The sequence below is a fragment of the Sordaria macrospora genome, chromosome 3, assembly GCF_033870435.1.
Source record: "Sordaria macrospora chromosome 3, complete sequence".
Classification (NCBI taxonomy): domain Eukaryota; kingdom Fungi; phylum Ascomycota; class Sordariomycetes; order Sordariales; family Sordariaceae; genus Sordaria; species Sordaria macrospora.
In genome coordinates, this window is record NC_089373.1 from 1,813,192 (window position 1) to 1,837,173 (window position 23,982).

Here is a 23,982-nt window from a genome sequence, read left to right on the forward strand (position 1 = left end):
CCCATCTCCTTCTTCTTTTTTGAGCCAAGGACCATTGCTGTGACCGACACTTACTGGCGGCAACATCTCACTGTCGAATCTCGGTAATCCTCCTTTCGAAAGCGTTCATCCCATTTTCTCTCTCCTCCAATTCCGGAGTTCTTCCGCCTCGATCTCGCCAATCAAATCCGCAGTGTCTCCCATGAACACCATAATCTCCTGCCCAGAGAACAGAGGCTCAAAGGACCAGCCCGATAACATGAAGATGACCGAGGAGGATGTCAATCAACCACGCGGAACGGCCAACACAAAGGACGGCAACGATCAGCTCACGTCGACAACCTCAAGCGACCTGCAAAAGCTATCAATTGACGGGCCAGCTGGAAGCACTCCCTCCATGTCACATCAGCGACCATCATATACCATAACAACAACGACAACGAAGAAAGTAACCTTCTGGTCCCTCCCCCGCAAACTCCGCGACATGATATGGAACGAAGCTCTCCCCCCAGCGGACGAGATCTTCCCAGCCAACATATCCTGCACCTGCCCATTCGAAGACCTCGAGACGCACATTCGCAACAGGAATGCCATGCCGATAGCGATTGGACAGACGTTTCCGGGGCTCGTGTATGCTCCCCAGGTCTTCAGCTGCCAGCCGCCGGTCTTGGCCCACGTCTGTCGGGAATCGCGCGAGCAAGCGCTGAGACGGTACGAGGCGGCGTATAAGGGGTTTGATTCCACCACCGACCAGGAACTTCATTCATATTCGACGACCAAGTTGTTCCTAGGGGAGAAAGGGAAATTGCGGTGGATTTCGGGGACGGTTGCTCGGTACTTGTGCGTCGATGTTGCTGGTACGGATCTTGAGCTGAACGTATACGACGAAGAAGATCTTGAGGAGCATGAGGAAGAGGCGCCGGACGTCCAGGTGGAAACGGAGGAGGAGGAGGACGGTTACGGTTCACCAGTGCCATCCCAAGAGAGCGACGACGAGCTAGAGGCGCCACCACTGGGACAAAATGACGTCCAAGAGGCCATGACTCCCGACGGAGATGACGACAATAACGCAGAGACGGACGTTGAAGAAGAGCATGGAACCTGGGAGGGATATCTCAACATTTTGGAGGAAGCTCCTCTTTGGGAGCAGGATGACCTGCTGGTCCTTCGCTGCCTGTGGACGGGCACGGATCGTCAACCAACGACGACCACCATTATCTCCAACTTTGTCCGACCAGCCTTGCTTGATCTTTTGGCGAGGGCCAAAGACTACCAGATCATGGTAGTTTGTAGTCTCCCGGGCGGTCATGTCACACGGACATTTGCCCATAGTTCTAGGTTAGGATTGCCGAGGCCTAGCAGAGCCTCAATGCCTGACATCAGCCTCATGAATGCCCGGTGGCCGCAGGCCGCGAAGCTCAATCTCACTTTGGCCAGACTCTCAGCTACCAGCATTGCTCACCCAAGCCCCTCTCAACGCCTTCAGGCTAACGAGCCAACCATCAAACTTCCGACGACGCTAGTAAGCGAGATGAGGCAATCCCCAGTCATGACAGAAGCGATCACAGCAACCAAGCAAGGATCAGAGCGACCGAACGAGGATCGGCGTCAGAAGAAGGAAGTAGAATGGTTGAAGGCACTCAGGAAAATCCACATGTATGAAGATCGCTATATAGATACCATGAGGCCTCAAGCAACAAGGCTTGGTACGTACCTTAGTACGCACCAAACCTCTTTGGCATAAGAAGGCCTTGAAGCCCGGCCTGGATGGAAAGGCTTCAGAGGATTCAACAAGGCCTTCGGGACCAAAGTAGTTTATCAGCTGAATTGAACTACTGTTCCAAGCCCAGAATACTGCCCTTGTCACAGGTCATGACACTATCCCCTTTTCCTGTCACGTAATCGGGGATTGGGGTGTATTGGCTAACCGAGCTCCCGGCTGCACCTTCGACAAGCGGAACTATAACCCTACGGGTAGTACGAAGCGCTTCGTGGATATTCGCGACCTCGATGAAGTAATTGGGTTTGTGGGCCTCGTCAGGATCATCTGGTGTTATGACCTTTCTGAAGAAGAACAGGAATTAGAATCCCTTCTCTACGAGGGGGAGCTGCAAAAACGACTGGTGGCTGAGTGTCTGGAGCCTTTCGAGACGTTTTGGGCCGAGGAAGGGAAAGATATCATCAAATCGTCGCGATACGGACGGATGCCCAAGCTCGGAGTCGTTGTTGAGACGGAACAAAGGTAAGGTAGTAGCGTACGCAGCATGAAGGGGGTATCGACTGGACTGGGAACTGGTGTGTGCACAGACGGGGCGACATATACGTGCTACAAAATACATCATCACCGATGGGTCAGTCTGGGAACGGAAGCCAAGGGTTTTGAGTGGTCAGATCTGAAGATACGATGGGTTATAACTTGTTCCTTGGTGAGTTCGGAGGTTCTCATCACAAGACAACCTTACTTTACCTTTCCCCATGTGTCCTTCAGACTTGGCATACAAAACATGATAGTGAGACGTCTTTCTGTTCTTTGGAATTCATTGGAAGATGCACGTGAAGTAGGTATTCAAGTTGAACGATCCTAGCAATGGGAAAATAAATCCAGGCACACAGCAGCAGAGGTAAATATAGAAAGCAATCGCTGACAATGACGAAGTGAAGCCAACATCTTCTATATCGCAAGCCAATAAACATTTGGGAATGGGCCTCTTTCGTCGCGGGACTTGGCTTTGGTTGTCTGCGATACCAGTGTGGTCCAAAAAGCTTGGGTTCACGGAAAAAAAGAGACCTCCAACAACAAACGGCGACGAAACAATAACCATGCACTAGTAATTAAATCGATTCCTTCAATACGGAAAAAACGTCGTTATACGAATTTTTCCTCCATATATAGAGCTCTCAAATTGTTATATCAGGGGTATTGCATCCGAGTGTCTGAGAGGGTCGACTTTTAACCAAGGGACTTTGGACCGGCTTTGAGCGCGACGTAGCCCAGTCTTTTGGAAAATTTAAAAAATTTAAAAATCTTTTTTTTTTTTTTTTTTTTTTTTTTTGAACAGCAAGTTAGAGTCCTCAATCAGGTACACTTGTAATCCTTTAGATGATTTCTTTTCGTGGTGTGATTGTCACACGGACATTTCCCACACTCCTGGGTTTGAAGTTCAATAGAGCCTCAATGCTTGACATCAACCCAACCTCGCCATACAATGCCAGCCTTGCCTCGGCCAGACTATTCGGCCAACAGGCACGGCTGTCACACGGACATTTGCCGGTGACATTCATCAGTCAAACTGCCGACCGGAATTACCGACAGAATGCCACACGGACATCCGCCGGCGACTTTCATCAATTAAACCACCGACCGGAATTACCAACGGGCAACTGGACGAAGGCTGGCATTCAGAAGATCTACTTGTAGGCAGATGAACTAGATAGACTCGCGCCGATGCCTGGCACACAGTGCTCGGTACGTACCAACCTTCTTTGGTATAAGAAGGCCTTAAGGCCCGACCTTCTCATGGAGGTTGAAAGGATCAACAAGGCCTTCGAGACCAAAGTAGTTTATCAGCTGAATTGAACTACTGTTCCAAGCCCAGAATACTGCCCTTGTCACAGCAAGCAAGGGAGCGTGCCATATCTAAGGACTAGATAGATCATGAACAGCCCATTCATCAACGCTTCGTGAGTGTTTCCCTGTAAATGTGAATACAACCGCTCAGAAACCATCTTCTTGGCGCAAAATAGATATTCCGCAATCGGACACAATAGTACCGCAAACGCCACGGAGCAGAGCAGCCTCGTCGTCTCGCTGTGCAGTACCATTCGGTAATCATCGTGTGAAGCAACCATTATCGGCGCCGACGTGCGTGTCTCAGGCGGATAATTGACTTCTTTGATGTAGTCGAGCTTGTATGCCCAGCGTCCTTTGATGGAAGATTTATTCCATTTGGACTCGTAGCGGAGTGCGAAGCTCAGGCAGGTGACGAAGACGAAGGCTAGTACAGCCTGGACTTGATCAGATTGGCGGCGGTCGTTGAAGATTCAAAGTCGATCGGAATGCTCGGTGAGACTGCATGTGTGGGGATTGCTGAACAATTAAGGGATGGACGGTGGGTAATAGGGAATTATAAGTCCTTGGAAAGTTTTGCAAAGGAAATAGAGGAGAGGTGGGATGTGGAAGATATAATGGTCACGGATACCGAAGTTTTCAGGAGACCTGTCGCTCATTTTGGAGGAAATCGGGGGACCCCGGAGGTAGCGATACTGGAAGTCCATGTTGTACTTGTGGAGGCTGTAGGGATTCGCTCGATGCCAGATTGTGTCTGGAGGAAGAGTTGAGGATGGGCGTGCGCAAGCGTTGGGTAAGCGGGCGGTGGGCCGGGAGGGTATGGAGCCCTGCCGCGGCCCGGGCCGTTTCTCGCTTGATGATTTCGGGTGGGGTGATGCCGGCCAACCGGAAGGGGACAAGCTTGGGGACTGTGCGCCAGACCGGCATTGTGCTTCGAACTCAAGGGCAGTTAGGCGATGAAACAGGAAGATCCCTGTAGGGTTGGCGGCGTTGAGAGTGACCAGTTTGAATTCCGCTTGCAGATAGCTAGAACTGTAACAAGCACCCTTACGCCAACATCACAGTCTACGTTACCCAAAACGTTTTGTTTCTCGTGGGAACCGGGCCCAAAAACTTGGCGCTTACAACTCGCGCAATCACGTGGTATGACCCACCCTTTGTCTTGGTGTGGGTCTTCTTTTTGTTGTTGTTGTTGTTGTTGTTGTTGTTGTTGTTGTTGTTAACGTCTACTTCCGCCTCCCGTAGGGCATGAGACGTGCCGCACCGGTGAGTCTAGCATACAAAATTAAGAGCAATGCCCTAACTGTCCACCAAAACCATTGATCCGAGGGCAAACCGAGGCCTATTGCCAGTGTAAATCATGTGTTGCCCATAGCGTAAACGCGGCCCAACACTTAAAATCGAATCGCCCAGTGAGCGAGCCGCCAGTATATGACGGGACCTGTAGAACAAAGGAAAAAGGGCTGAGTACATGCAATGGCAGCACCCAACCATAGGGTGAATTACGCCTATCTAAGATGTGAATACCGCATGGATCGTCATCCAAGAGCTGAATACAAACCATCAAGCTGTTATGTAGCCACTGATGTCGAAGATCGATGATCTGAAGATGGAACTCAATCATGATTGAAGGTTTTGATAATGAAGGCCTCTCTGGACAAATGATGTCGGGTCAAAATGGGAATACAAGGGAAGGCTTCGATGCTATTAGAGGCGCAATGTGATGCAAACTCCACATGTTTTTCTTTGACTCCTTCTGTTTCTCTGATTGGCGGCTTCCGTCTTGCTTCTCGTCCATTTTCACTTCATGATTTTAGAACTGTATGATGAGACATCCAAGGGCAGAAAGTACTCTACGTGTGTTATGAACCTATACTTTATATAGCGAATGCAATTGGCCTTCCCGGAGCTTCGGATTCAATATGTCATTCAAGAAATGCAACATGTGTTTGTAAGTCTTGTTAAGCCATTTCTGAATATCCATTTGTGACAAGGGCAGTGTTCTGGGCTTGGAACAGTAGTTCAATTCCGCTGATAAACTACTTTGGTCCCGAAGGCCTTGTTGAATCCTCTCAAGCCTTTCATCCAGGCTGGACTTCCTGGCCTTCTTATGCCAAAGCCTTCCTTCCTTCTAATAGGTACGTACATCTCCCTATCGGCCTAATCTGGCCGCAAAGCCACAATGCATCTATCTAGTGTGCACTATTGTGCTTACATGTGGGTCTTCCTAAATAGCTTCCTTCAGTGTTCTTCCTTCATGGCCTGGCTAGCGCGGCCTAGCGTGGAGGCAGTGCAGGCGGCAGTTGTGTCGTTGGCTGGAATACGCCGAAGGCGCTAAGGGTACTGAGGGGATTCCGGGTAAGTCGTGCCGTTGGAGGAACAGACTTCCCGAAGGTGAGTGTAGCATAGTTGCTTGAGACATCCAGCCGTGTGGCAAGGCTTGGGGTTCAGCCGTGCGGCTCTTGGGGAGATTAGTGGTATTGTCGAATGTCCGTGTGACACCATTAGCCATTTTATCCATAAGGTTTGGGACAGGTTGGGGACCATTGGGAAGAAAGTCGAGTGGAGACCTGATGAGTACATATATGTCTTGTACAGAATTGCAGAAGTTTTAATCTAATAAAGAAACTCGCATTATATTGTACAACCGTCACAAAGAGACTGATATACTAAGCTACATATATAGACCTAAACCTCCGAAACAAGAGGCCGAGTTCATCTAATAAAGACCCCACTTAACAGGCTGCTGCCCAGCATTGCCATTGCACTTCATATACCCCTTAGCACCCACCTTGCCGCCTCCGCCAAACTGCTTGACAGACTCGTTGATGATATCAATCACGTCCTGCCCGCCGACCTTGTACGTGACACTGCCCTTGACACCGTCCGCCTCCACGCCGAACGCGCACCCGCCGGCCTTGGCAATCGCCTTCTGGCCGCCGATACCCACCGTCCACTCCGTGCTGCCGTCGCCCTCAATGTTCTTGATGATCTGGAGACAGTCGTCCACCGAAGGGCTGGCGCCCGAGGTCTGGTTCTCGAAGGTCGAGTCGCCGCAGTCGTTCTTGCCCGGCGGGATGTCACAGGGATAGTTATCGGATGAGCCCTTGGACGAAGTGTCCCACGACTGGAAGGCGCGCTCGGCGGAGCAGACGGGCAAGCGGACGTAGCCGGGGGTGGTGATGTCAACGCTGAGCAGGTTGTCGATGGTGCCGCCGTCGCGCGGGTTGGGCGAGGAACCGCCGTTCTTTTGGCCGTTTTGCTTCCAGGTGCGGACGGAACCCTTGATCAGGTCGTCCTTGGAGATGCCGCCGAAGTTGCCGAGGGAGCCGATGCCGGGCGGAGCGGAGAACTTGTTGTCGTGGCAGATGGTCTGGCAAGGACCGTGGTCGCCGACGATTTGACACTTGCATTCGTTGGCGTCGCCGTCGGGGTGCACGAGGAAGTACCATCTGTCGTCGACGCAGGAGCCGGTGTCCTTCATGGTGTCGTCGTCCAGGTAGTCGCCGAGCGGGTTGGAGGTGCTGCATGAGATGCCGGAGTCGATGACGAAGGCGTAGGTCTTGGCGGAGCGCCACAGGTTGGGGATGGCGTAGGCGTAGAAGGATTTGGCCAAGTTGGCGCGCAGGTCGTTAGAGGCGCTGGCGGTGTCGATGAAGTTGTTGCCGGTGGAGCCCCGGATCAGCTTGCCGTCCGAGATGAGCTCGCCGATGGCATCAAGTGTGTCGTCCGTGGCCTCAAAAAGCTTGCCGAGCGAGAGGGAGGTGACATTGGCCCAGCCGGCGATGGCCTGGCCCATGTAGTTGGAGAACTCGTTTTGGGCCTCGGGCGTCCAGGGCGAGTCTTTGCTTGGCAGCACGTCCTTAGCGATGGTTGTGCTTTGACCAATCAAGGTCATAGTGGTGTCCTTGAGGTTGTCGGCCATCGAAGAACCCTCCTTTGCGACGAAGTACGCCGTGTTCTTGAGAATCGTGTTGAAGAAGGGACCGGCGATTGAGAGAGTTCCGAGAGTGATCAGATCGATGAGCAGATACGTCCACTTGTTCTCAGGCGGCGCTGGGATGGGCGCAAATGTATCCTCCATGTTATCGAGCGCCGTGCTGATGACGCCGGCAACGTCATACAGAGCGTCGTGGTACTCGTGGTAGACTTCATGAATCCATACCAGCGAGTTCCAGATCAACTGCGCCGCAGGACCAGACTTGTTTCCGTTCGCACTGGCGGGGCAATCTTCGGTATTGTCGCAATTATCGTACTTGCCCAAAACACCGCATTGCACGGTGCCTCCGCCTCCCATACCGAGGGTAAGCCCAACAGAGTCCATGAAAGTGATGCCCTGTCTGTCACGGTTGTTGTCCTTCCAGTTCCTGACAACATCGTCCCACGCAGCATCCGCATCGAGCGCCTTCCAGATCTCCTCGGGCGTATGTTTGTCCCAGCGAGTGGTATAGTCATTGTCGCAGGTCAACTTGGTCCAGTTGCCATCGCGGACGCCATCGTCACCCTTGGGATCCAACTTGGAGCGGATTGCAAGCTTGAAGGCGTTCCAGTCCTTCGATGGCGACGGAACATCGTTGTACGTTTGCAGATCACTGGCCCAGTCCGTAGTGCCTCCCATTCCCCACGCCGTGTAAAGTGCGGAGCGGGTCTTCTTGGTCGCGGCGCTCATGTAGCTTACCCACTGGTTGTTGTCGTACACAAGAATATCGCTGTTGCTGCTTGCGTCCACCATGTTGGCAACGACTCTGCCTGAGCGCTTTGAGCCGGTTCCAACAATAATCTCGGCAATCTCAGCATCAGCAATGTAACCAGCAGTGCCGGTGCACACACCCTTCTTCGCGTTCGAGTTCACCCGGTCACCGGTGAACAAGCAGCTAGGACCCCAGCAGCCGGGCTGTGCCATCTCGAAAGAGCGTCCGTAGCTGGTTACACCGACAATAACCTTCTTTCCAGGCACGCCAGCCTTGGTGATCATGGCCAGCGAGTACTTGGTCTCCGTCAGGTTAACCTGGCTGCGCAGACAGTTGCCATTTTCACATCCCTCTTGAGAATATCCGTTATTCGTATCCCATTGCCCGTGCAAGTCATAGGTCATATAGACTATGTAATCGACGACAGCACCGATTTGCTTGAGTGGGTATTGTTTCAAGTACCAGTAGGAGGAAGGGGCAGCAATCGAGATGGATTTTCCAGGCAGGAGGTTCTTCAAAACGACGAGGAAGGCCAGGTAGTTGGGGCCATCATCCTTGCTGGCGGGCGGGATGTCAGGAAGATCAGGCGCGCCGGGGTATTCCCAGTCAATGTCAACACCGTCGAGATCGTGCTCCTTGATGAAGTTGGCGATGTTGGTGGCCATTTTCAGGCGGTTGGCAGGGGTGACACCGTTACGGAAGATGAAGTAGGTAGCAGGCAGGGCAGAGAAGTCCCAGCCGCCAAAGGACAAGATACGCTTGGCGCCTCTGATGCGCTTGAACTCCTGGAACTGGTAAGAGGACAAGACATCGCCAACCTCAACCTCATAGTCAGGGGTCAAAGTACCGAAAGCAAAATGGATGTGGGTGTACTGGGACGTGTCGATCTGAGAGGCGTCCTGGTAGAGACAGTCTCGACCCAGATTGTAGGCTTCGAAATAGGCAATCTTGATGGCGCCGGACCCGTCACCCTTGACAATGTCGGTACCGCAGTTGGAGATGCAGCCAAAGGTGCCTGGCTTGGCAGTTCCCGGAGCGCCGGTGTTGGTGTCAACACAGAAGTCCTTAGTGATACCGCACTGGCCCCAAATATTGCAGCAGGCGTTAAGCGGGCAGGGGTTCAAGTCGGCAATATTGGAGCCATCAGTGGGCGGCTTAGAGCCCGGCTTTTGCGGACCGCACACGGCGTTGGCGATCGGGGCAGGGAAAGGCGGAGAGCCTTTGCTCAAGCACATGACGGTGTCGGTGAACAGAAGCTCACAGCCGTTCCAACCCCATGTGTTCTTGTTAAAGCCCTCAATGTCCTCGTTGGTCAAGCCATACTCGGCACCAAGGTTGGCGCAATTGTCGTTGGCTTTAACCTGGTAAGAAAAGCAAGAGCCATCAGAGTTGGGGACGGGACGGAAGTCAGGAAGATCTCCGGTGGTGCAGCAGACGTGCTGCTTGGGCTTCAGGTTGGCACAGAAGTCAGAGGCGGGATGGAGCTTTGTAAAATCAGCGCCCGAAATGCCACACTTTGTGGCCAGCGATGCGCAACTGTCACCAGATTCGACTTGCACATTCTTACACTCGGCACGAGCGTGAAGAGCCCTGTGATATCTGGGACCATGGCCCCTAGCTTGGACGGTAGAGTTGGAGCGGATGGTGGAGTTGGAACCAACAGTGCCGTTTGTGGGCAGAAGCGGCGTGGTGAACACAGCCTGGCCGGCGAAACTCTTGGAGCCAGCAAAAGACAAGCAGCTGGCGTTGGCCCAGGTCTTGATAGCGTCTTGGATGGGAGCGAAAGTAGCATTGCTGGTCACCATGATACCGAAAGTATGGGTGCTGTCGTAGCCGGGGCCGCAAAGCTGCATAGCCAAGCTCGGTGTCGAGACATTGAGGGTGTCGAGATTGTCCTGAAAGATACTCAGGGCGGACTCGCTGAGGCCTTGGTTCTGCAGACCTTGGCCGATGTAGAGTCCGACAGTGGCTTGACCAGACTGAGCATAGACAATGAAGGGCCTGTCAGTGGCTCCATGTCCGTTGTCGACGTACTTGCGGATTTGCTTGATCAGGGACCGGAGTCCGGCAGCAGCCAGACCGAAACCCTCCTCTTTCCAGCCAATCTCGAAGTCAACAATGACAGGGTCGACGGACGCAATCCGTGCGGCCGAGTTGTTGGGAGGTACAAGGGAAAAGTCTGGACCAAACGAAGTGCAAGCAGCGATGCGGGAGTTTGTGTCGAGGTTATCGACTTGATCATAGAGGTTGAAGTCGTAGAACATGGTCTGGCTGCACTTTTTGATCTGTTTGAAGTTGGGATAGACAGACCAGTTTCCAGAGTTTGGCCCAGAAACGATGCATCGCTCAGGGCATACCTCGCGGTAGGCTGGGCTGGAAGGGAATCGGAAGCTTGGCTGTTTGGCAGCCATAACTCCATCAGCGGACAGCAGGAGGCCGAGAGCCCCCATGCCCGCTGTGAACCATGATGTAGCCACCATGGTTGCGCGGAAGAATGATTGAGGCTGTTATGTTAGCTTAAGTCGAAGCTTTCGGGTTTCGAGGACCACTTACAAGTAAGCGATATTTCAGTCCAACACAGGCCTTGATGGCCAAAAACGCAGATGGGACTGATAGACCTTAGACATTCTGGACCAACAAGAACAGCAAAGAAGTGGTCTTTATAGCTTTTATTCCTATCCATGTTGACGGATTATCGCCTCAAAGCCGTTGAACATAGTGAACCCCTACTCGCTCACTCACTCTTACTCTTCTCGGATGTTCAAGGGACCAACGCCCCCAAGGCTCTGGGGCTCCATCCACTTGAACGTAGCATCAGCAAGGGTTTGCTACCACCACATTGCACAATTCAATTCTAGTTCATTTGTTAGCTTCGTACTTCTATCCACACAGAATTGGGGAAACCGACAGAGTTCAGCTCATTTCAGATAGGTAGTATACTAGACAAGACATAGCCCGACCTGTCCCAAACCTTACAATACCAAAATAAAATAGCTGATCGCTATTCAGAAAGGGATTAGCATGTTCTGAAATCACATACTGCATGTATTGAATGGTATATCCAAGGTGAGATCACGCCTTGGTCGTAGGACGAAAAGCCATAGTTTGAAATAGAAGCCCGTAAAAGAAATTGGCCCGAGGTCTCGAGCTAACAAGCAAACCAGTATTGGACTGTACGGTCATTCCGAGGCTGAGTTTCCGAGGGGCGACTGTCGACGGCGCCTACTTGCCGAACCACTTTCGAAGGGTATGACTTCTTTTCCTTGTCGATCCGCAACAAACTATTGCTTCACTAGTCAGTCCAGAAGGATTCCGGAGGGCACCCTGAGCGGAAATTGACAAACAAATTTTTTTCAAGGCGGTTTCCATAAACTAGGCAGAGTCACAGAAAGTAAGTGTGTGTGAGAAAACTCTGCACACATACCAGGGCTTTCGTTCCGTTCATCGCTGAGGGTATCCGAAAGGTGGAACCAAAACCACATAGTCTTTGAAGAGACCAGGCAGGCAGCCAACCCTGTAGGGCTGGGTACCTGGAAGTGGCGGAATCCACGAATGCAACGGTGCTGTCGACAAGATTGCAACCAAGCCATGCGAGGGTCTGAATCGTGGGTCCGCCGAGCGAGGTACCGCACCTTAATCTCGCGTTATTGAGGCGGGCCGAGGCGAGAAGATTGGGGATCAAAGTGGTCAGGGGAGCGCCAGGTCTGGCTCGAATTGCCCTGCAGGTGGACATCTGATGATGGCATGGATAGGCCATGGAATCGATCGATGAAGATTCCTTCGCAATGGCGGACTGTCGCTTTGTGACGATGACTGTGGGATTGTCGAGAATTGCAACTCAATCTCGTTATTGTGTCCCAAAGGAGGCCATTGCCGGGAAAATCCGTCCGCCATTACGTCTAAATGAACGAGCACGAGGCTCTGATGACGGTGTGAGGACAATCAGTCCAGTGTCCCAACCTGGTCAGGATACAGGGCAGCCAATATCACGCTGGCGTTTTTTTCGGGGGAGAGTTGAAAATACCACGCTGGCGTAGCAGAGGGATGTCGGGGTTGCCATTTGCGGTAAAGATACCAGGAGGGTGACCTAGTGTAGCTGGGTGGAGGACTGTTGTGGTTATGGTGAAGGATGAAGTCCGAGGAAAAGACGTCGTCAATGCCGAGTCCGAGGTGTGGAGAAAAAGGAGATCGCGTCGGGGTCGTTTGCAATGAAAAGTGGAGGGGACACTGTACCCACCCACATGGGTCCATCCCTAGCCTTGCATGTGTGCACGGATTAGCCTCGATAGGATTACCCAATCAAGCTTCTCTTAGGTGTCCCCACTGCCGTTCGGCCTCTCCACTTCGCGTCTTGTGTCCGGCGCGGCCCACTACGCCTCGCAGTCGCATGCAGCCAAAAATTTGATGTTGTGGGCTGTGGAGCTCTGCACCTAACGGGAAGGTCGCAGCCTTGCTGCTTAGTGCTGACACTCCTCTTCAGAAACCCGGTTGTTATGCAAGGGCAGCTATCTTCAGCCCCCGGAAACTCGGCAGCTTGATCGCTTGCTCGGTTTGCCTTGGACGTCTCCTTCGTCATACAAGCTTTTCCGCGGAAGAGTCTGTGCACACTAGTTTCTAGCCTCGCCGACTGGTGAACCTCGGTCACAATGGTCCAAACGGTCGTCTTCCGATGACGGGCCTGGTCAAGAGTCAGACCCATTGAGATGGATGGATGCAAGCAAGGCACTTGAGCTTTGCCTCACAGTACATACATCAAGCTCGCTGCAGCCTACCTAGTGTGGACCCTAAGCCATGAGCGTGGAACTGCATGATACCTACAGTGATGTAGGTGGTAGGTACATTGTTGTAATGCAAAAAGCCATCTACCGTCCCGTGCTTCTGTGTCTTGTCCCGTTCCATTCCATTTCCATTTGCATAGGGGTTGCGAGACCGGATGAAGAGTTTTTCTTTGAGGTCCGTCACAGGTAACATCGTGAGAATCCGTTGACTCCAAAGTCCGAAGGATTGCTTAAGCGATCTGACTAGGTCGCTCCATGGGAGATGCAAAGACAAGAACCCACATGGCAATTTCCGATCTTCTGTTCTTGCACGGCACAGCGGTGAAGGTGAATATGTCATCTTTTATCTGGTGTGTTGACTGAGGCTTAGTTAAGCTTCTAGAAGTAAGCCCTAAGACTTGGTGTCATGGGATTTGTTTCTTTTTCTCGGTCGGCTAAGAGTCACGTTGTGGGATTCTTTGGACTGGCAAGACGTTGCATTGTGAAGTCAGGAGGAGAGGGAGTTCATGCTAGCAGTACTCCTTCATCATAATGAATAGATTACATACGTGACTACATTACATGCATATTGCATAACGGTCGATTTCCCTGCATTAAGGACAAAGTACCTGCATACGATGCGCAATTGGGTAATACCACCAAAATCCCATCATCTTCAAGCCAAGAATCCCAACATTCCCACTCCAGCTGCTAAGCAGGCCAAACCTGCAACAGCCAATCCCTGAGCGGCATTGTCCTTCGGACAGTCGTCTGGGCGGTCTGCGGTGCGGTTGCACAATTCGGCCCTCAATGAAGCCGTCATGCTGGCGGCAACGGCCGAGTCCACCTTGACCTGGCAAGGGGTGGGAGTTGGTTGAGGAGATCCCACCACTGCGCAGGTATTATCGGGCATATCAAGCCTAGAGGGTACACCCTGTGTTTTGCCAGTAACGTTGACGGCAGCAGCGTTCTCCTTGGAACATGTTTTGTCGTCGGCCGTGGCAGCAACGACATCTACCACCTGCCCGCCCTCTTTGATGGTGAATGTGACGCTGTGTAATGTTCTGTTGCGATTGACGGGGTCGCCAACACTCGTGAAGTCCGTCCAGTCCTCGTTGCACGAAGAATACCAGAATTCCCAGTCAAGTCGCCAGATCCCCTCGGGGAGGTCGGCGTGGAAGTGATGGACAAAATACGGGTCCTCGCTGGACCAGTTTGCCCATTGCAGGTTGTCGTGGCTATATGAAAAGCCGGCTCCGTTGGAGTTATTGGCTCCTACAGACACGTTCCATCCTTCGTAGTTGATTTTGGGAACGAGATACTTTGCGAGCTTGGTGTTTTGGACGGCAAAGACGAATGGCATCCATTCGGTGGGCGCATATGTCTCATTGCGCGGGAAAAGGAGGTCGACCTCGAGGACACCGGAATCGGCAGCGTTGGAAACGGTCCCAAGACTGATCAAAGAGACCAGGAGGGACCAAGCTGCGCGGGACTTGAAGTGCATGTTTCTGGGGGCTGTTGTCAAACAGCTGGAACAGAAGGTAAAAAGACGGCGGGGAGTGGTGATGTGTACGGTGTACCTAGGTCAAATTTCGGGTGCCCTGGAAATGGCAATGACAATATGGGATCGTTGATACACTTGTTGAGCGTGTGAGTCAGCAAAAAAGCATGGTCATGGAGGATGAAGACGAAAGAGGGGAGAAAACCGTATGCTAGGGTAGCAAAGCGCCCAAAGAATTCAGCAGATGAAAGGGAGGTGATGTCTTGGCAAAGGCAAATCAGATGAACCCTCCGAGACACGCTAGGCTAGACGACCCTGACGACACAAACCAATCCCATTGTGGCTTCTTTGCCGTTGCCGTTGGTGGGCGCAAACACAAAGGGCCGCTTAGCCGGCTTGGCGAGAGAGGCAAAGAAAGTCGGAAGTTGAAATGGGTAAGGAGTGGGCAGCTGCAGCCTTGCAGGGGAAAAGGGTTCAGTGGGTGGGACTGCGCACAGGCCACGACTATTCAAGAATGGTCCCGGCGGATCGGCTTTGAAAAAGGCTGAGCGGAGACGATCCACTGTGACTGCCAAGGCAGGATGCTTGGCGTTGAGGATTTGCATCCCAGCCGGGATTCTCCTTGCTGATTGGTGAGCTGCTTTCCTTCGGTTATCTGTACGTAATCAAGGTACCTTTCTTTTTCTCTTACAACAGCCATCGACAACCCAGTACACAGTAACAACCTCACCACCACCGTCATTCGCGGTTGTGACCCGGGGCCTCCAATCGAAACATGATGCCACATTCCATTTCCCATACCATGCTGCCGACGGGCTCACGCTTTTCCGGCTGACACACAGCCTTGCCCTCTTGTCCGCCTGACGGGCTGACTTCCCAAAGAGGTGGACGCTGGGGTTATCTGGTAGCGAGCGAGACCCTTCTCCATAGCAATACCTGAACACGCGTGGCGAACATCCACCGACAATCTCTACGAAATACAGTTCCAACTCGACGTTGCAATGCAGTCACACTATTGATTGTTGCTCTCGAGGATCTTGCCTCACCCATTCCGTATGCAATCAGCCGTGATATCACCGACGGGGTGGATCAATACCATCTCTCTAGCAAACTGATTTTTTCCACGGCCGTGAACGCGTGAACTAGAGGGCTCCGAGAACAGGCCATGTCGGCCCATACATCCCATCTAGGCTCAAGCAGAGTCAGGCGTTCTCCAGGAGTGTAGATGGCATACTACACCAAAGTGTGCTCCGAAGAGATGTATAAGACGGCAGTTTGGACTTCATCTGGGTGAGTGTCTCTTTTGCTTGAGGACACCGACCTTTGACTCTCTTTTCTCTCCAGTCCCAGCAACACCAACATGATGCAGCTGACACGCTTCCAAGTTCTTGCCGCCGGGCTTCTCCCCGGCATGGTCTCTGCTCGGGCCCTGTCCCCCCGTGCTGTTGACTGTGCCTTTTCCACGGCTCCTGATGCCGGCGCAACCTGCGAGAGCTTCGCCGCCAGCTGGGGACAGTCGGTCGATGAGCTCAAGAAGTTGAACCCAGGTATCACCTGCCCCAACCTCGATGACAGCCAGCTCTACTGCGTCATCGGCACCGTCACTGCTGATCCTACACCTTCTTCGTCTGCGTCCTCGTCCTCGAGCACGAGCACCACGCTCAAGACAACGACGACTACGGTCAGAACCACCACCACCACCACTTCTACTTCCTCGACCTCTACATCTTCTTCGACTACTGCCGCCCCTGCCCCTAGCAACTCCCCCCAGATGCCTGGACTGGCGGCAAACTGCGATAAGTTTTACAAGGTAGCTTCTGGCGACTCGTGTGATACCATTGCCTCCAAGAACGGTATCACCACCACCCAGTTCAAGACCTGGAACACTGAGATCAACGCCGGTATGTATCAACCTCTGCAAGCGCGTGCAATAACGTGTCCGGTTTGATTCGCTAACAGATTCCTTTTCCAGAGTGCTCTAACCTCTGGCTGGACTACTATGTCTGTGTCCACGTGCCCGGCGCGGCTGCCCCGACAACTTCCACCAAGACCACCAGCACCACCGCTGCGCCGGCTCCGACCAACTCCCCCCAGATGCCTGGTCTCGCTGCCAACTGTGATGGTTTCTACAAGGTAGCATCGGGAGATTCTTGCGATACCATTGCCTCCAAGAACAGCATTACTACCACTCAGTTCAAGAGCTGGAACACCGAGATCAACGCTGGTACGTATCTGCCCTTAACCTGATCCCCACCGTATCCATTACTAACATTCCGTCACACAGAGTGCTCCAACCTTTGGCTCAGCTACTACGTCTGCGTCCACGTTCCCGGTGCCGTTACACAGAAGCCTACAACCACTACCAAGCCTACTTCCACCACCACCGCTCCCGCCGCGACCAACTCTCCCCAGATGCCCGGCATCGTCGCCAACTGCGACGGTTACCACAAGATTGCTTCGGGTGACCAATGCGGCACCATCGCTGCCAAGTACGGAATCACTACCGATCAGTTCCTGAGCTATAACAGCTACATTAATGCCCGTACGTTTTCTTCTTCCCCTGATTCCTGTCCTTTAGTAGTCCCAAACTAACCACCTTGCTTTGTACCAGAATGCTCCAACCTCTGGCTCGATTACTACGTCTGCGTCCACGCCACTCCCACCCCGCAGATGCCCGGCATCGTGAGCAACTGCAAGAAGTATTACCAAATCAAGAGCGGCGACAGCTGCTGGAGCATCTACTCGGGCGCTGGCATCACCCTTGATCAGTTCAGGAAGTATAACACCCAGATCAGTGCGGATTGCAGTAACTTGTGGCTGGGATACTATGTTTGCACTGGTGTTTAAGGGGCTTTAAGAGACCTTAGGTGAACGGGAATTGAGGAGTGATTTTGTATGGCGGGGACGGAGAGGTCGGGAGAAAAGGTGAAGGTGATTGGGTGTAGGGGATGGAGAGATCTGAGGATCGGTACTTAATCCTAATGTTTCTTGCACCATCTTTTACGCCCTCTGCTATGCTTTTTGTTCTTGAATCAGCCAGATCAAGCGCACAACTTTCTTTCCTTTTTCGGTAGTAACCGCCCCCCAAATTTTGCGTAATGGATTATGGTGTTGGCTCTGCTTTCTGTTTGATGTTCGCTGTTTTCGACGGGACTGCCAAAGCCAATCCCTGGCGCTTTGTTGGTATGCTTGAGTTGTTGTGTTGGTGCTGGTCGTGTTGGTGCTGGTCGTGTTGGTGCTGGCAGGAAGCGCGCCAAGTTCCGTACCACTCCTCTGTTGGATATCCGGCCTGGCGAGGTGACTTGAACTTGGATTGTACTCCATCAGTTTGGTGCAGTTGTTCATGTCGTTCACATGAGCATGGTAGTCATCGTGTTTGTGCATCGCTCTGGCGTTGGTGGTTTTCTTTATCATTATGAGCTTCCGGCTTTCTGGCACGTGCCTAGGTGTCCAACTTTAACTTTTCCCCTTCAGCGTCTACAGTGAGTGCCCATTGGGGAGATTGCTCGCCCTGTTGGGTGCGCGATTCGTCTCCAAACCTCAACGAAGACTGTTGGGAAAGTCATGTCCAAGTGCACACTTTGGTCCTCCGTGTTCCTCTGCGCCCCTTGTTGGGTTCTGTGGTATTTGACGTACAGCGCCCATGCTCGAAGATGTCCATACAATGTCTGTGTTGGAAAGTTGGGCATCTCGCTCTTGTCCTTTATGTCCTCCCCTGGCATTGAGCGCGTTGGTGGATGTGCTATATCTTTACTTCTTTGGGGATAATAGCGCGCGTCTAGCAACATGGGTTGATTTTCTCATGAGACTCTGGGTTATGGGTGAAGGCGTACGAAGGCAGACGAGGTGAAAATGGCTATAAGACTGATGAACCATCGGCGGAAAGATGGCGAGTTTGTGTCCTTATCAGCGATCACGTCTTCTCTTCAACTCGATACAGTTTCAATTGCGATTATTTCCGATATTCGGACTGTCAGCCATACCGTTCACGCTATCCCTTATCGCCATATACACACCTACGATGGCGAACAGTGTCGAACTCACGATGGAGGAGTAATTCCTGGTGGCTGAGAAGACCGTCATGGACATGTGGAGAAGGATTGATGGGAGGTTGAATGAATCCTGGACCCTTATTGATCAAATAGAAGGCGAAAATCATGCAAATTATGAGAAAAACATGCTGGTTTTATCGGAAGACCTCCGGAAGTGCGTGGACGATGAACATTTTCCTTTCAAGGAAGAGGGTGATTTTGTGCAGTACCTCAAGAAGCCAGATACATTTTTGGAAGAGGTACGGCTTCTTGCGCAAACGCATACCCAGGCGTGTATTGGTGAGTAGAGGTATATCCCATTCATGTCACATAGTCTCGGTCACTTTACGCTTATGGCTCATCAGAGATTTATGAACAGTGTTTGATGAGGCAGAGAGCGTAATGATTGACGTTGAGAAGAGCACAAAAATGAAGCTTGATGTCAGTATAACCCTTATGATATACACTTACATAAGACCTTCTCTCCTGACAAAAACTTCATTTCAGGACGGACAACTAGCTTCGCTCAGAAAAACGATCAATGCTGCGCTTGTCAAGATCGGCAATAACCTGAAAAGACTCCAGGATAAGGTGGAAGATTATAAGAAAGTTGCGGACGAAGAAGCTTCACGACAAAGTTCTACCGCAGCAACACAGGCGCAGCCACAGCAAGAGACAAACATCGACGCTGCACAGACGGGCATTCCGCAAGACGTTAACGAGAGAAGTTTTTATCTCTCAGCATCTAGCAGCAAATCCGACTTCAGCGGAGCGTAAAGCTTTACCTTGTTTCCAGCTATAGCACTCAAATCACAACTGTGATGAGGGGGTATAGTGCTGGACGGAAATTTTTCGACTGTGAAGAACGGAGTTTCTACTTGGAGTGTATTCTGGATATACACAGGGATACTGGTCATGGTCAAATCTACGAGTCATTTGGAAAGAGGCCTGCAGGCAAGTCTCAGGAGGAAATAGGACGTTAGAACAGGATTTTTGCTGCTTTTGCTTAGCTGGCTGAGCCACAATTGACGGTCTTAACTCCCCATACTTTGTTCCGGTGATATTCGTGCCTTTCGTCCGATTGTCAAAGAAGGGTTCGATTAAAAAGCAAAGATGGGCACTCCGGTTGTGTACCTAGCCGCCGTTTGAGCTCTAGCTAAAACCCAAACCACTGGATGGACAGTCATATGTGATTTGATTCCATCCGTGTCCCAATCTCGTTCTTTTATCCTGTCATCGAAGTTTGACATTTCCCTAGCTGAATTTCGTCAAGTGTCTGGCACAAATGGTAACAGTCACTGCGCCTAGTTTACTTCAAGTCAAGACCTGACACATACCCCGTCAGCCAACTTCATTTTGCCTATTGAAGGACTCGAAGGAACTAAGCCCTACGTTAGTAGAAGAAGGATAAAAGGTCGTTAGATCAACTCCTTGCCTCCCCAGCATCTACACTCCCGTCCCTACAAAAAATAAGCCACACTTCAACAATGTCCCAACAAACCCCCACAAACCCCATCTACCCCCTCTTCATCTTCCTCTTCGAAACCGAGCGCTTCCTCCTAGAAACGCTCAAAAACCATGACCTTGATCTGGCACAACACTCCAAGCTGAAAACAACCAACCAAGCATTCCGAAAATGGGCAAAAGAGAACATCACACACCTCACCAAAACCGCCCGCAATCTGGAAAACAGCGAGGTGCATAAGCCGAAATATTACAAGGCGTATCAGATGCTGTTTTGGAGGTTGAGAGGGGTGTAGAATGATGTTTTTTTGGGTGAGTCTTGACATACTATGCGCGGGATTGGGTAGATGTACCTACCTAGTTTCTGGACATGGAGAGATGGTAAGAGATAGAAAGCTAATGAATAAAGGCGGTGTAGTAAGAGAGACACTTGATAACCAAACAAACGCCAACCGGCAAAAGACCGACCCATCCTCACCCCGCTATCGAAGACACAACCACCCTCTTCGCACGCTTGAAAAACCCCGTCATGCTTCCCTTACCTAGGTAAATGCAAGCACACCTGGCTTGTGGCATTCGGAAGGTGCTCTCCACCCAAGCGTTCCATCTGCAAAGTCGACTATTTAGCTGGGCCTGGCATGTTTTCCCCTCTCGACCCTACAAACCTCCAATCGAGTATTTTTTTCTATGAATCTTTCCACTTGCTACCTCTTATCTGAGGCCCAGCTGATTTACTTTCACATCGAGCTTTCAGCGACCAAGCAGTGTACAACAAAGGTGTATTCACTAGACAGTATACAGTGTATTCTTGTCAAGCGTGTCTTGGCGCCCATTCACTGTGTTTCCCACTCACCAGCACTCTCTTTCAGTATTGCTGGGCTGCCTTGGTTTTCGTTGCTCTTCCTCCGTTACTCCTAAAAATCACTCGTATCTTTCTGTCGTCGTCTTTCTACCTTGTCACTTTCGAAGTAAGAGAACCACTGTCTTGTAAGGTATCTGCTTTTGGACGAGGTTCTGACCATTCAGGTGGCTTTCTAGAAACCGCAAAAGAAACAAACAGTCGCAATTGAGTCGCGTGAGTCAAACAGCAACCACGCGGCCTCAAAACGGATAGTCATCCCTCACCCCCCCAAAATCCCACGCGGCAAACAACAACCTTCGTCGGCACAGCCCAGAAGGGAATATCTCTTCAGAAACCATGAAAAGCTTTCTGGGGGCCCCTCTAAAGGATTGGAGAATTGGAAGTGCTTCCGATGAACACCGTCCGAACGAAAAGTTCCGTCACCATGCAATTCTCGGAGGCGCTTTTGAAAAATGGCGTCCGATTCAACTGTTGGAGAGGGTGCATTCGGAGAGGTCTATAAGGAAGTGCGCGAACGTATGGTGCCCTTCCACCTAAACTGCGCGCCGTCAAAAGAATCAACAAACAGCAAGCCGGCTTTCTCAAGGCGTCACAGCGGGAACTCCAAGCCCTCGCTACTGTGACAAGGGCAGTGTTCTGGGCTTGGAACAGTAGTTCAATTCAGATAATAATCTTCTTTGGTCGCGAAGGCCTTGTTGATCCTTTCAACCCTCAAGACGAGAGCTGGGTTCCCAGGCCTTCTTATACAAATCCAGACCATTCTTCTGATCAATACATACAGGGTCCTTCCGGCCTGTCAAGGCCGCAACGCATCCTTTTGCTGAGAGTGTTGCACGGAGGAGTCGAGGTGGCTGCACAGCCGGCAATGCGTTGGCTGGGGATTTGGCTCCACAGCAAGCTGAACTGGAAGCACCACATCGAGCACAAGCTCGCCTCCGCCAAGCAGGTGGTCCGCCACATACGCGGTCTCAACAGAGTCTACCACGGCGCACCTCCAGGCTCCATGGTGAAGGCTATGAAGGCTGTCGTCCTGCCAAAGGCCCTATTTGGCTCCGAAATCTGGTGGCCAGGCCATAAGAAGCACGCCCTTCACCGCAAACAAGAGGAGTTTCCGCTTGTTAGCAACGGACTGGCGGACCTCGTCCATAAAGTCCAGACGGCGGTTAACACTGCCATCCGCGCCAGCTTACCGGTGTGGAGAACGACGCGCCTTGCCATTCTCTACCGCGAAGCTAGCCTGCCCCCCGTCCCTCTTCTTCTGGAAGCGGCCCGGCGGCGGCACGCTGTGCGCCTCCTTACCTTAGATCTCGCCCACCCGCTTGTCCCGCGTCTTTTGGAATCTCGAGTAACGCCGCACGGCCTGCCTCGCCGCCCTACAACGCTACAGACGGCTGCCCAACTTGCCTTACCTTTCCTGCGGCCGGTTCTACAGCCGCCCGTCTATAACGGAGACACTCACAAAGATCCAGCGCCCACGTCTAAGGACAGGGCTGCCAAGGATTTCAAACAATGGCTTCTCCAGCTAGATCCCTCGGAGATCGTCGTTTATACCGACGGCTCTGTGATAGCCAAGCAGATGGGCCCCCCAGCGCACGCGGAGGACCCCGACGCCGAAGAAAGACTAGAGGGCGAGTGCGTAGGCTTTGGCTACGTAAGCTTCCAAGGACAGACAGAACTCGGCCGCGGATGCGGTCAGTTAGAACAAGCGGAAGTTTTTGATGCGGAGGCGGAAGGGGCGCGGCATGGTCTCAAGGCCGCTGTGGAGCTCTTCCCGGAGGCACAGGCCCGGCCACGCATTACGATATGCCTCGATAACACGTCCGTCATTAGAGGACTCCGAGGAACCCCAGCTGCGTCGTCACAAGCGGCTTTCCTTGATTTCCGTGCCACCCGAAAGGGCTATGGCCCCAGTCTGGTGGACGTCCGCTGGGTTCCCGGCCACAAGGGCATCACGGGCAACGAGATTGCTGACGAGCTCGCTAAGGCGGGCGCCGAAGGAGGAGAGGTAGTCAATGAAGGCTTGGCTACCCTTGCGCATTCAAGGCGACTTGCTAAGAGAGAGGCGCGTACGGATTTCAAAGCATGGTGGGCCGCGAACAAGCCAGAGTCTTATGCAGACTACCGGTTGGGAGTCTCTATCCAGCCTAACGACGAACTAAAAGAGCTGGACAGACGCTCTTTACACCACCTCCTCGCGGCCAGGTCTGGCCACGGGGATTTCAAGGACTACCACGAGCGCTTCGAGCACGAGGACGCCCTGCTGACATGTTTCTGTGGAAGCTGGAAGAATCCCTTCCATCCCTTTTTCTGCAGGAAGGCATATGCAGTTTCCCCCGTCACGGGCGAAGCGGCTACGCGGGAGAATCTCTCCCTTGCTATTGGAATTTACTGGCAGCGCTTCATCGCTAGGATCCAGACCTCGCACTTCTTTTCGTGGACTTGCACGAGAAAGGCATGGCGCCAGACCCTCTGGCAACAGCACACTGACGGCGGTGGCGCCGCTGACAACCTTACGGGGTTCTTACGGAGTAGAGGGGTGGAGGTTGGCCATGGCCACGATATTGAGAGGGTTACGGTGGACTTGGACAGGCTCGTTCACCGTGCAAGGAGACGGGAGGAGGCCTTGCGGGAGGAGGAGAGCGAGAGCGAGAGCGGAGAGGAGTGATTTTGTCATTTCTTTTACCTTTTCCTTTGTGCTACAGGTTCCGTCATATACTGGGCTCGCCCACTGGGCGATTCGATAATAAGTGTTGGGCCGCGTTTACGCTATGGGCAACACATGATTTATACTGGCAATAGGACTCGGTTTGCCCTCGGATTAATGGTTTTGGTGGACAGTTAGGGCATTGCTCTTAATTTTGTATGCTAGACTCACCGGTGCGGCACGTCTCATGCCCTACGGGAGGCGGAAGTAGACATTAAAAATAACAACAACAACAAAAAAAAAAAGCGTGCGTGTCACGTGCGGCTGGCCATAAATCCCACCGCACAGGGTCCTCCTTGCCATACTTTTAGACCTCCAGACTTTTAACAGTCTGACCTCACAAAACTCAATACATAAATCATTGATTTGTTCGTGGTCGTTCACCCTGTTCGCAAATTCCCATTAAACTCCACTACACGCCAATT

At 52.1% G+C, this 23,982-nt stretch overlaps 7 protein-coding genes across 7 annotated transcripts; 4 read left to right on the forward strand and 3 right to left on the reverse strand.

Moving 5' to 3' along the window:
* Positions 1-463: 463 nt before the first annotated feature.
* On the forward strand, positions 464-2,225 carry SMAC4_13471 (uncharacterized protein; the record flags this gene model as incomplete). Its single annotated transcript, XM_066091428.1, has 2 exons — positions 464-1,280; positions 1,849-2,225. 2 exons carry the CDS (start codon positions 464-466, stop codon positions 2,223-2,225), a joined length of 1,194 nt encoding a protein of 397 aa, XP_065946448.1.
* A 1,961-nt stretch (positions 2,226-4,186) lies between these two features.
* On the reverse strand, positions 4,187-4,474 carry SMAC4_05104 (uncharacterized protein; the record flags this gene model as incomplete). Its single annotated transcript, XM_003346797.1, has 1 exon — positions 4,187-4,474. The coding sequence occupies one exon, from the start codon at positions 4,472-4,474 to the stop codon at positions 4,187-4,189; it is 288 nt and encodes a 95-aa protein (XP_003346845.1).
* Positions 4,475-6,266: 1,792 nt separating this feature from the next.
* On the reverse strand, positions 6,267-10,787 carry SMAC4_09584 (uncharacterized protein; the record flags this gene model as incomplete). The annotated part of the gene is made up of 1 exon (XM_003343595.2): positions 6,267-10,787. The coding sequence occupies exon 1, from the start codon at positions 10,716-10,718 to the stop codon at positions 6,267-6,269; it is 4,452 nt and encodes a 1,483-aa protein (XP_003343643.1). The 5' UTR covers positions 10,719-10,787.
* Positions 10,788-13,555: 2,768 nt separating this feature from the next.
* On the reverse strand, positions 13,556-14,567 carry SMAC4_09585 (uncharacterized protein). The gene has a single exon (XM_003343596.2). It carries the CDS (start codon positions 14,497-14,499, stop codon positions 13,672-13,674), a length of 828 nt encoding a protein of 275 aa, XP_003343644.1. The 5' UTR covers positions 14,500-14,567; the 3' UTR covers positions 13,556-13,671.
* A 1,340-nt stretch (positions 14,568-15,907) lies between these two features.
* SMAC4_09586 (uncharacterized protein) lies at positions 15,908-17,343 on the forward strand (the record flags this gene model as incomplete). Its single annotated transcript, XM_024656017.2, has 4 exons — positions 15,908-16,397; positions 16,469-16,720; positions 16,781-17,038; positions 17,108-17,343. The coding sequence occupies 4 exons, from the start codon at positions 15,908-15,910 to the stop codon at positions 17,341-17,343; spliced, it is 1,236 nt and encodes a 411-aa protein (XP_024511785.2).
* A 2,671-nt stretch (positions 17,344-20,014) lies between these two features.
* SMAC4_09588 (uncharacterized protein) lies at positions 20,015-20,287 on the forward strand (the record flags this gene model as incomplete). The annotated part of the gene is made up of 1 exon (XM_003343599.1): positions 20,015-20,287. The coding sequence occupies one exon, from the start codon at positions 20,015-20,017 to the stop codon at positions 20,285-20,287; it is 273 nt and encodes a 90-aa protein (XP_003343647.1).
* A 1,581-nt stretch (positions 20,288-21,868) lies between these two features.
* Positions 21,869-23,518, forward strand: SMAC4_13472 (uncharacterized protein; the record flags this gene model as incomplete). Its single annotated transcript, XM_066091429.1, has 1 exon — positions 21,869-23,518. One exon carries the CDS (start codon positions 21,869-21,871, stop codon positions 23,516-23,518), a length of 1,650 nt encoding a protein of 549 aa, XP_065946449.1.
* Positions 23,519-23,982: the final 464 nt, after the last annotated feature.

Excerpts from the sequence above, each read along its gene's own strand:
- SMAC4_09585 (XM_003343596.2), bottom strand. The coding sequence starts at position 14,499 with ATGCACTTCAAGTCCCGCGCAGCTTGGTCCCTCCTGGTCTCTTTGATC.